At 37.3% G+C, this 12821-nt stretch overlaps 2 protein-coding genes across 3 annotated transcripts in view; one reads left to right on the top strand and one right to left on the bottom strand.

The window, feature by feature from the left end:
- Window positions 1-2348: 2348 nt before the first annotated feature.
- On the bottom strand, window positions 2349-5360 carry LRRC61 (leucine rich repeat containing 61). The gene has a single exon (XM_044077783.1). It carries the CDS (start codon window positions 4961-4963, stop codon window positions 4181-4183), a length of 783 nt encoding a protein of 260 aa, XP_043933718.1. The 5' UTR covers window positions 4964-5360; the 3' UTR covers window positions 2349-4180.
- A 38-nt stretch (window positions 5361-5398) lies between these two features.
- Window positions 5399-12821, top strand: part of RNF123 (ring finger protein 123) — a 4282987-nt gene continuing 4275564 nt past the window's right edge. For both annotated transcript variants that reach the window (XM_044077780.1, XM_044077781.1), the window contains exon 1: window positions 5399-5478. The gene's annotated coding sequence lies outside the window, so the exon portion shown is untranslated. The remainder of the gene's footprint in view (window positions 5479-12821) is intronic.

The following is a 12821-nucleotide window of genomic DNA, read 5'->3' on the forward strand; positions in this document are numbered from 1 at the left end:
AAAAAAGTATACACATGTATACCAAGATATTAAAACCACCAAAGACAGAAGATGTAACTCTCATGCCTAAAGTCACAAACAGTTAGAATTCTTCCATCTTGTCTGGTGAGCAACACAATCCATACAGTTCTAATAAGAACTGCCCACTCGGTTATTGCAGAGAAAAACTCCAAAGCATCCCAAGTCCAGAAAAATGACTAAAGATGTTACAAAGATTACATCCAAAAACACGATAGTAAGGAGGCAGTAGGTATCTGTTCCCAAGTTCAAAAGAATAGCCAGAACAGTCATGCAAGATTGAGTGTAAAATGGTATTCCATAAGACTGCGGCTATTTAGTCCACAGACTGCCTTGATGTCCGATGTCAAAACGATTCATAAATCCATAACCTGCAAAAACAAGACACCAATGGGGAAGGGCTCACACCAAAAAGCAGTGCTGGCCAAGCAAACAAATCCGCACTTGAATCCGACACCGACCGTGTCATAACCACCCCCGAGCACTAGGATCTAAACAGTGAGGCTGTCACTGCAAAAGCAAACACCGGAACTCTGCTTGACCAGACAAAGGCCCAAAAAAGAGCCCTGAAGCGGCGTTTGCTTCAAAAACCTTCAAGACTGGATACAGTCAAAAATAATAAACTAAATACTTGGAATGCCTTAATATCGAAAGGATTCATAAATCCATAGCCTGTAAAAGTTTAGACACCAATGGGGAAGGAGTAATACCAAAAACCGATACTGGCAAATAAACAGATCTGTAATCAATGAATCCGACACGAATCGTGTCAAAGACAAAACCCGAGTACTGTGATCCAAACAACCAGGCTGCTGCTGCCAAAGCGAACACAGGGACTCTTGTTTAATCAATTGCAGGTCCAAAACAGAGCCTTTAGGCGACGTTTGCTTCAAATTCCTTCAAGACTGGATACAGTCAAAAATGCTGAATGAGCACATAAACCACCACAGATAGAAAGCACTCATGGTCACAGTGAAAACAATACAGGCTGACACCAAATGTTGAATAGGAAAGACAAAATGGATTATTAAGCTCGGGGTGGGGATTGTTTGCTCCTGGACTGAATGAGCAACTTTAATTTGTCACATGATTATGCTACTAGAGATTTTGACTATTAATTATATAAGGAGTTTGATGTATTCATGACTTTCACACTGATGAAGGCTATGTGATTTACTAAGCCGAAATCGGTCTGTTTTTTATATTTCTTTATGTGCTTCAGCACCATATATTAAATATTGTTTTTTGCTTGCCACAGTCTGCTGGTTTCATCATTTGACTTGGATTACATTTATTTTGAAACCTTGCAGTTGTCGTACGAGCAGAGATTTTGTCTTTACTGCGAATTAGCCTATACTCTCCCACTGCTTGGCCTGCCTGTACTAGAGTCCCTTACGTCCAGAGTGACTGTCAGACAGACAGTATGAAGCCTGCACCCTCCCACAAGAAAACTATACTTGGCAAGAGTCACTTGACGCCCCCCCCTTCCACTGACACCTAATTGTCTAAATGAACCCAGGATGTCATTGCAGATAGAAGCTAATGGATTACAAAAGTTTAAAGTTATCTTTTGATGCATGTTTCTACCCAACCTGCAACCTTACTTCCTTGCTTTTATAAAATTTCCCGTTCCTACATCATATATACACACACAATATGAACAGTAATACTTTGACATTATACAAGATTACTATATATTTATTTTATTCTGGCATCCATACCTCTCACTCCAAAGACAAGGAAAATAGGAACAAAGGACCTTGAAAAGCATTGCATCCAGCCAAAACTTTTAATTAGCATAACATTTGGATACTGACACCACATAATTCTGTTTCCAGTGAGGAATGTGGGATACTATTCAGAAACATGTTTAAAAAACACAGAGTAACAAAAATTATATTTATTTATTTATATTTGTTGACCGGGAGTGTCCGACTGGACGTAGATCCATTTTCAGCGGAGGCCCAGGGAGAAAAGCTCCACAGTTAAAATAAACAGACAGAAGTTACATTGGATTACATAGTGATTAACAATTTACATAGCAATTACTTACAACATATTTACACATGAAGAGCATAGTACATCAGTAGACAACTAGAATCTTTATCTGTGAAGTACATAACAGATATTAACAAATGTTACAATAAGAAGTTCCTGCAGTACAATACGTACTAGGCTTATGAGCATCTGAGCTTGCTATAATCAAGGTAGTTAGTGGAATGGAAAGAAAGGTAGTGGTAGGATGAGGTGGGTGATATTACAGTGGGAGTTGGAAGGGCATAGCCAGCATGTTTTTAGGTGCACTTTTAGTAAAGTTTTGAAGTGGGTGCATGATGGTATGGAGGTAATTGTGGGTGGGAGGGAGTCCCATAATTTGGCTATGGTGCAAGAGAATAGTGCTTCACCAGCAGAGTTACTGGCTTTAGTGATCTGCAAGTGATTTTTGTTCCTGGATCTTAGTTAATAACAGAAAGATATAAGCATGTTAAAGAGATGGTGTAAAATATGCAGACTTTGATGAACTGTATTGCAAGATTCTGCCTTATAAAGTCATTTATTTTTTCCATTCTGAAAAGAAGAGTTTTAAGATTTGTATTCTCTTTATTTATATTACTGGTGCCACTAGCATATTGGTTATGTAGTGTGCTTTTCTGTGTACTAGACAGCTTCATAAATCACAAGTGATTAGGAGGATTCAGAGAATTGTTTGAATGGGCAACTTAAGCCTGAGAATATGGACATATGTCCAAAACCAGGAACTCCGTGCATTGGGGTAAATGAAGCTTGAATATAGAAATGTTCTTCCAAAACAGGGATAGTCAAGAGGTCTACTGGCAACTAGGTAGCCCCAAATTTAATTTTGTAGGGAAAACTCAGGGTGCAAATAGAAAGAGAAGGAAAAAAAACATAAATCAGTCATAAAGAACATCAGCATGATAGGCCAACTTAATACCAGCAGTTACCATGTAGTAATGTTTAACAGTACAAACTTCTGAGAAATACTTAAAACTATGGCAAAAGATACCAGAGGTCTAGTATTCATAATTATCAATAGTCAGACTTAAAAGACAAAGCCACAATGCAGAGGAAGGGAACTACAAGGGGAAAAGGTAACAAAAATGCTGACACCCCCCAGAAAGATATATGGAATTCAGGATGTACATGTTTGATTTTAACAGTGACATAAAACACTGTAGTTCCATTTTATAGGCGGAAGATTATGCAGCAAAACGATTGCACTTTAGAATGTGTTGTTTGTACAAGGAAGAAATGTTGGCAAATGAACTGCATCTTCAGTGTTAAGCTTACAAGGTGCAAAAGATACATTAAGATCAGATTCCAAGTTATTAATAAAACAATATACTCTGTAGTTAAAACATTAAACAATTATAACAACAAATCAAATTTAAGGTCCACCTAGATGTTAATTTACTGTACACACACACACACACACACACACACACACACACACACACACACACACACACACACACTCACACAGTTGAAACTAGTCAGTTCAAACAGCATTTTTCGGAAGGTTGGAGAAAACTCACACACCTGGAGAAATCATAGGGAGACCATGCAAACTCCACACTGTAAGAATTTATCACAGAGGAACCCACATAGTGATATATTATAAGGAATGAACCAAAGAGATTGGAGCTTTACTACACAAACATTAACCAATATGCAACCTGAAAGTTTGTGATGCTTGACCCTTAGGTTCATTTATGTGGCTTTGCAGTTTGGCATGAGATTATAACATAAAACTGTGCTCCACTAAACATATTCATTTTGATCAGAAAGTGTGCACATCACAGTCAAATTCAAATATACAATATTGGTACCAGCACATCCGATCAGTCCCTATAGCTCTGATTCTATGTTATAAAATATGGAGATATTAATATAGAAATCTATGACTGACTACAATTTGCTATCTATATACAATTAATGTGTTTTAAATCATTACATTTGCTTGTGGCTGAAACAGGCGCACTTGGCTTAGCCAGCTTATCCCATTAATAAAATAAATAAATAAAAAGGAAAAGAGAGCTAGAGTGAGGGAGATATGCTGTAATTCACTATTAAGGATAACATCATTGCACACTTGATATAGATTCAATTGGAAATGCTGTTTTTGATAATTTCCTACAATTCACTATAACATATAATGAGGACTGTTGTTCTTTATCTCCAAAGCTCTTTCGGTTTGTTCAATTGCATCATCAGCTTTCCTACTCAATTGTTTACACTCTTGAAGAATATCATTAAACTGTCTATAGGCTTTATCAACAATATCATTTTGGCTAGTCTTAAGATCCCAGTATCCTTCATCAGTCCATGGCTTTGCGCTTGGAATCGCACCAACTAAACTGCTGACATAAAACCCTTTCAGTGAATTATCAATGTCTTTACAAAGCTGGTACAGATCACTTCCCCGCCCAGAAATCCTTTCTCCATCTAAAACTTTTATATTGGGAAGCATATCTAGTACAATTGTTCTGTATGCAGCATTTGTGCATATTGGATTACTGTGGTTGTGAAGAGAGTCGTGCAAACGAATTGTCTCTAATTTTTTTAGATTAGTAAGACATCTCAGACTGTCAAAACTGTTAATTAAATTACCAGCTGCATTCAAACTCTGCAAATTTCCACAAGCACTTAGTGGCTCTAGGTTGCCGATTCTGTTGACTGAAACATTTAGTACCATAAGAACTTTTAAGGAACCAAGTGCAACCAGACTTTTAATACTGTTGTCTGACAAATCTACTCTTTCTAGGTTTACGCACTTCTCAATACATCCAATGTCAGAGATACCAAGGCCTTTTAGTTTCAAAAATAAAACCGATTCCAAATCAAATTCTCCACTTTTCGATTTCAGCAGCTCAACTGTGATTTTGACAGTTTCTTTTCCGTCTTCTCTGTCTGCAGAAGTCTCCATGCTGGCTTAAGTTGCTTTGAGCTCGCTCCTGCCAGCAGTTTCAGAGTCCTTATGCTTCTCTCACTTCGCGGTTGTAAATGCTGAAAACAGCAGCAGTTTCTTGATACTCTTAAAAAAAGTGACTCAGAGTGGTAACAAAAAACTGAAAAAGGTAGCAAGTATTTCCTTCGGAATCTCACAACGCTCGTTTCCGTGCAGTCGTTTCCCCCGAAGTACAAACGTTTCTTTGTAACATATTTTAACCGAATATCTTAAAATAAGTTTTTGTTTAAGATATACACATGAAACAGTCCCCCATCACCTGTATGCATTAAATATTTTAAAAAATATTTTACGTAAAAAAATCTACCCCACTAAACGTCTTCAACAAGCTTCGTCGGCTTGCTGCCATGGGAACACTGGTTTTAACCTTTGACCCATGGCTTGTACAAGCGTATGGCGTAAGCACGAACGTTGCTGGCAGGAGTGGCGGGTCTTGTGGAGTAGTGTGTTTGGAGGATTACTGGAGTGTTGAGGTAAGATGACTACTTGTCGGGCATCATAGGTACTAAGGAGCTTGCTGGATTTAAGTAGTTACTATCAGCATTGGTTTGTACTGCTGACAGTTAAAAGGTTTTATAAATTGTGTGGTTTTTTTTGTTGTTGTTGACTTCATTTCGGTGCAGTTAAAATATGATTGGCTCTCCTACTTCATTCAGCTGTGCTTGTAAAAATAGCACAGGCTAGTGACTGGACAAGTAATCATAAACCATATATGTGAGTGGTACACAGAAGCTGTCAGGACTGTTCTTGATTATAAACTCTTGAGAAAGGCACATAACTGGATTATGGGCTGCACATAGCGTTGCTCATTTTTAAAACCTGTGTTTAATTTCTTCAGTATTTGTGTGATAAAAAAAAAAAAACATTCGTGGCTGCTGTCATACTGTTTTGGAAACTTTTTGCAAGCATGTGCTGCCCATCTGACCCCCTCATCCCTGCTATTCAAGCCAGTAATTTTAGCATTATCCCCCCGGAGCATTATACATGTTATAGCAGAATTTCAGTAGTGTGTAGTTTAAGCTGTCCATCAAAATCAAGAGTCAGCTACTCTTAAAATTTGGTTGATCTACTACAGAAATTGGTGTAATCGTATAGTTCAGTTGTACTGATAAATTACGTATTGATTTGAAAAAGAGGTAAAATGTAGACTGGTTATGCTGCATGCATGTTTTAAAGTGTCATACTTAAAGTACATTTCAGAAGACAATTTTGTTATGTTTAAGCATTGTAATCATACTTCTAGGGATTGGGTTAAATCTTTTCAGAAGAACTCGAACAGACTTGCTGTAGGTTTTACATGTGCGCTATATGCTTATTTTAAGTGTGTAATTTTAGTCCGATACTCGTGTCTGCAATTTTTGTCTAGTATATTTTAAGCTTATCTATATTTGCACTGTGTATGCTTTAGGTTCATAGATAGGTTCATAGATTAGTGCTAAGCTAACTGCCCTTGCCAGCCATTTTAAGCCTAGCCAATAATCCCTTGTGAGACTCAAACCCTGCATCTTGTGTTTGCAAGGCAAACACCTTAATCATTAGGCCACCTTTACTTCTTCTAACAAAGATTTGGTTTGTTTACAAAGGTTTAATGTTTGGGTGTGCACATGTAACAACACAGTTTCAGTCATAGATTACGTAACATTAGAAGAGGAATACGTAGTGGCTTTGAGGCTGCTTATCTCTGTTGCCTATTGTCTGGACCAGGGGTGTTCAGGTGACCCTTGGGTCACAATCTGACCCTATAAAGCATTTTGTATGGCCCTTGGTATGTCCTATAACAAACTGTTTTGAATGGACAGATACATGTTTGGCATGGTAATGTGGCCCTCTCCAAATCTTGCCAAGTATGGTAAGCGGCCCCTGACCCAAAAAGGATGAACAGCATCTGGTCTACACAGTATCAGCTGTTAATCTTTGACAGTAGAGAAATGTTCAATAGCGGTATGCAGATGCTCTGAGATTTTGTCATCATCAACCTCTTTTTCCTATTTTCTACATGGAGCTGGGGTGCCGTATTATCTTGCTACCTCTCATGAGCCAATGCCTCTCTCCTACCTCCTTCAACAGTCATTCATGTTACAGGTCTTCTCTTATGCAGTCCATTTATCTCTTTGCTGGATGTCCTGATTTCCTCTTGCCTTTTTCCTCTCCCTCCCAAATCGTGTGTATGCCTAAACTTATTGAAAGGGGAGGTCTGTGAAGTGAGAGTTTATCATTGCTTCTGAGTGAGTGTTCTGTATAGTGGAAATGTAGTCTTATGTTTCAGTTGTGGACTGTATAACTTGTGTAGAAGCTTAAACCCTACAAAGGGGGAAGCCCACTGTTTAATGCAGAGCCATTTACATTTTGAATGGTTGAGCAACACTGTTCTTTCTCGTGAGATAAGTTTATGAATCTTAGGATTCTGTTTTCTTAAGTATTGTAGAATTATATGTAGAGCTGAAACCGAGAACAGGAATTGGGTAAGAAAAATGGAGGACACTGACTTTTCTAGGTTCAAGTGCTAAACGGTTAGAGGATATACTATAGTTTTTGTTGCTGAAATATGTTTTGGGATTCCAGTTCAGTGTGAGGTTGGAAGGTGAAGGTCTGGTTGATGAGAATACTGAAATCGTATTGTTGGATGACTTTGGAGAATGTTGTACCATATTGGTCATGTTGACATGGTTGACCGTTTGGAATCTGGGAGATTTACTTTGCAGTGATAAGTAAAGTAACATGACATTAGATGTTTTCATTGTAGTTTCCAGCTTAATTTTTTGATTGCCAATTCAGGAGGCTTGAAAAATGAGAATGACTTTGAATGTTAAGATACGTTTTGTGTGAGTAAGATAGGATTGTCACCAGCATTCAGTAGCAGGTTGGGGGGGGGGGCACTTGGAGATAATTTATGAAAGGAGAAATGGAAGGGGTCCAAGAACTGAACCTGGATGAACCTTTTCAGTAGAGAATACCTGTGGTAGACATGTTGGGGCCTCAAGTGATGATAAACGTTGTGTTATGTATTTGTATATACTTTCTAAAGCGTGCACTATTCTTTTCAAAAGCCACAGGAGGATAGTGTTTGGATAAGTAGATTATGTTTGAAGTTCTCAAAGGCTTTAGTGAGATCTAGGAAAGTGGTTCCCATCAGAACTACTTGTTTCATAATTATATAAATGTTATCTAAGAGTAACGGATGGACAGTGATTGTGCTGTAATTAGCTCCAAGTTCATGCTGCCTATCAGTAAGGATGTTGTTTGTTTTGATATACTAAAGGATTTGTTGTCAATTTTATTGTAGAAGTTTTGCTATTGGGCAGATTTTGGAGATTGGCCTATAGTCATTAGGTATGGAGGAATAGGTGAGTTTGGATGCTAGTATAATGAGCTTGTCATTTAAGCTATGTGGAACTGTAGTTGTGGTAAGAGTGAGGCAAAATATGCATGCTAAGAGTTTGCAGAGAATATTAGCACTATTCTTTTAGGGGTGATAATCATTTACCTGCTTTTTGTCCTAAAAATGCTGTGATAGCTGTTTGGAAGCAGACTGTAACCGATGAAACCCTGTTCCTAGATGCATTTAATTAGGAACATTCTGTTTTAATTATACTTTACAGAAAGATTTATGCAGAAAAATGCTGAGGCTGGTGTGGAGGGTGGAAGGAGAAGGCTATGCTAACCAGTTTAAGTGGTTTTGTAGAACTGTGCAAAAGTTATTGCAAGAGAAGAACTTCTGTTAAGTTTCAAAATTATAAAAAGAACAAAAAATGGTTATTTTCTTTAAATGCCAATAGTTTTAAAGGTGGTTTTAAGCAGACTTACCATTGCTGGATGTTTTAAAATTTAGAGAGAAGGTTGCCATTGTTGAATGTCTTAAAAGAATTTAAGTTACAAGATTTTGTTTTATATCTGAAAATAAAAAATTGAAGCCAATTGGAAAGGTATGGAGTTAAGATTGTGCGTATAAGAATGGTCAGGGCTGTGTGTATTTCTTAAGAGTACATGTGTAAAAGTGCTGGACAAAATAGTAGTAGTAGTTAGGCTGTGGTGTGTGATGTACAGATATATGAAAATGTGGAATGCGTGCTGTTATTTGACAGGAAGTTGTCTGAAATTGCTTGAACAGTTAGTGGCATATTTTCTTTAGGAAACCATTATCCTGTTTAAACAGGATCTAAATTATTTATTTAAAGGTTAGGAATTGATGGGAATGAAGTTAAAATATGCAAGTGTTTGTTAGCATATTTATGTAGTGGATTTTCTAGGGTTTTATTAGAAGAAAAGTTTGAACTGACATAGATTGTATGTGTTGTAGTGATAGTTTAAAAGAATGTGATGAGTATGTTTGTGTACTGATTTTATTCTGATAAGTTATTAAATTAGTGTGTATTTGTGGTAAATTTTGCTTTCTATAAAGATAGTAAAATATTCAAAAAGTAGATAATGAACCGTTTAAGGAAGGGGAACGGAAGGACATGCCATCTTTGCTATGAGAAGCTTATATAACCGAAAACAATTGTAATTCCTTAAACTCCTTTATGGCTTCTCATTAAAATGTTGTTTCAAAAACATAAGATGTGTGTAGCAGAGGAGCAGGAAGGAAAAACAAGTTTGTAATAGTTTGGCATCACATTCAAATAAATATTTGGAAAGAAATATAAAAAAAGAAGACCTTTTTAAAATCTGTGATACACTGAGGAGATGGCTGCCCTACCTTAAATATGTGGTTCACGGAAAGGCAATTTCTGCTTTGCTTGGTCCTTCAATTTAAAATTGGGAAGGTTTGATGGGGGGGGGGTGGTGAAATATGTTGTATGCAGGATAAAGTGATTTAGTTTGGAAAATTTTCAAGAAAAGCTACATTTAAAGGATGGATTAGAAGAAACAGTTATGAAATGAATATTTTAGCACATCAAAAATTCTGTAAGGGATTTCAGTTTAGAATAATTCTGAGATGTTTCTGTATACATTGTTTCTGAGGTGATGGTATGGAGTATTTCTTCTGTAAGAATATTGAATTGTTGATTTACATCTGTTTAAGAAGATGCAAGTCATTTTAAAAAGTTTTTTAGTGCTGTTAGTGTGTGATTCCTCGCATGAGTAGTGTAGAGTTGGAAAATGAAAGTGAAAATGAAACCATTCCGATGAAAACCTCCTTTTAGGTTTAAAGCACTAAATCAGTAATTGTTTTGTTGTAATAAATTTTGAACCAGTTTTGATTCTCACTTAATTTAAGGTGTTATTTTCTCAACAATAAAGTCTTTTTGGCATTTTGAATGAGTTGGCTAGTGCTGGAATTTGTGTTAAACTGTTGTAGTTGTACGCATTTCTTTCTTTTAAGGATGAGCATTTTTTTAATTGAATTGCAAAACAGTTACAATTAAAGTGCAATCTGCATGTGTGATGGACATGAAGAAAATCCACTAACCACTGATACGTGATGCCATATTATTTAGAGTGGATATAAAAAGTGCACACACCCTTAAACTAATACTTTGTTGAAGCATCCTTTTGATTTAATTACAACATTCAGTCTTCTTGGGTAGGAGTCTATCAGCATGGCACATCTTGACTTGCCAATATTTGCCCACTCTTCCTTGCAAAAGTGCTCCAAATTTGTCAGATTGCGAGGGCATCTCTTGTGCACAGCCCTCTTCAGGTCACCCCACAGATTTTCTATTGGATTTAGGTCTGGGCTGTGGCTCACCCATTCCAAAACTTTAATCTTCTTCTGGTGAAGCCATTCTTTTGTTGATTTGGAAGTATGCTTGGGGTCATTGGCATGTTGAAAGGTGAAATTCCTCTTCATCTTCAGCTTTCTAGCAGACGCCTGAAGGTTTTGTGCCACAAGTGACTAGTATCTGGAACTGTTCATAATTTCCTCCACCTTGACTTAAGCCCCAGTATCAGCTGAAAAAAAGCAACCCCAAAGCATGAAAAAAAGCAACCCCAAAGCATGATACTGCCACCACCATGCTTCACCGTGGGGATGGTGTTGTTTTTGTGCCAAACGTACCTTTTGGAATTGTGGCCAAAAAGTTCAACCTTGGTCTCATCAGAACATTACACATTTTCCCACATGCTTTTGGGAGACTTGGTGTATTGTTTTGCAAATTTTAACTGGGCCTGGATGTTTTTCTGTGTAAGAAAAGGCTTCCGTCTTGCAATCCTACCCCATAGTCCAGACCTATGGAGAATACGGGAGATTGTTGTCGCATGTAGTACACAACCAGTACTTGACAGAAATTCCTGCAGCTCCTTCATTGTTGCTGTAGGTCTCTTGGCAGCCAACTTGACCAATTTTCATCTGGTCTTTTCATCAGTTTTGTAGGGACGTCCAGTTCTTTGCAACATCACTGTTGTCCCATATTTTCTCCACTTTTTGATGACTGTCTTCACTGTGTTCCATGGTATATCCAATGCTGTGGAAATCTTTTTGTACCCTTCTCCTGTTAACCTTTCAACAATGAAATCCCTTTGCTTTGTAAGCCTTCTGCGAACCATGGCTTTTGCTGTAGCAGGGGATTGAGTAAATGTCAGGAAAATCCTACTAGGACAGCTGAACTTTATTTGGGGTTAATCAGAGTCTCTTTAATTGATGGCAGGTATATACCCAAGAAGACTGAATGCTGTAATTGCGTTAAAAGGTGGTTCAACAAAGTATTAGTTTAAGGGTGTGTACACTTATGCAGCCAGCTTATTATACGTTTTTTATATTTTTCCCCTAACAGATTTGTTTATTTTTCAATTGAATAGTACAGGTGATAGGTCACATTAAAGGTGGGAAAACATTTGAAATGATTTATTGTGATCTTATTTGTTTATATCACAAAAACCTGGCATATTAACAGGGGTGTGTATACTTTTTATATCCACTGTATAATTAACAAATCTCTAATAACCTTAAGCACAGTTGCAGTGATCACAGTTAAAAATTGTCATACTGCGTATTTCCCATGCTGTATTAGTATTTTAGAAAAAACATTACCAATACTCTCTTAATTATAGTAAATACTATTGCCAAACCTGACAAACGTTCAGTAATTGATGTATCTGTTCATAGCTAGAACATAACGTAAACTTCTTCTTTTAACCTTAGCAGGTGTTAAACAGCCAGAAAACATGGACTTTGTCTTGATTTTTCAAGCATATGGAAAACCTGCTGTACTGTACATTAATGGTCCAGTGGTGTGTGATATCCCCTGTAGGTAACATGATCACATGAACACAACACAGCCATTTATAAATAGCAAAATCTCCTAGCTGCCAGTATGATGAGCACTTTGGTTGCAGTCCTCATCCAGGGAGCCCATTTCAAGAAGGAACAACATTTTAGCATGTTTCAACATTCAGAAGTATGATGAGTACTTTGGTTGCAGTCCTCATCCAGGGAGCCCATTTCAAGAAGGAACAACATTTTAGCATGTTTCAACATTCAGAAGTATGATGAGTACTTTGGTTGCAGTCCTCATCCAGGGATCTCCTTCATTAGTGTCTTTTAGTCTTGTATGCTTGGGGTCCCTCTAAGCTTCCAAGACCATGTGGTGATCCCCTTTCTCCCAACTGTCATTTTATTTAAATAGTTTCTTTCCCTAAATAACCAATAAAAAATAATGACAATTTTAGTACTTCCTTACCATGTCATTTATCACACCAGTACAGCTAGCTCTTAACATTCTCAGAAGACATGAGTGCAGTCCACTAACCAACCATCTAAACATGTCCAGCACTGTGAATTCATCTCTGGATTTAATCTAGATGATACAGCTGATGTATAGAAAAACTTTAAAAGACATTGCAAGCCAAATATGCTAAATCACGTGTCTCTCAGTGT

This window comes from Protopterus annectens, chromosome 7.part0 (assembly GCF_019279795.1).
Source record: "Protopterus annectens isolate FY-2018-M chromosome 7.part0, PAN1.0, whole genome shotgun sequence".
Lineage (NCBI taxonomy): Eukaryota > Metazoa > Chordata > Ceratodontiformes > Protopteridae > Protopterus > Protopterus annectens.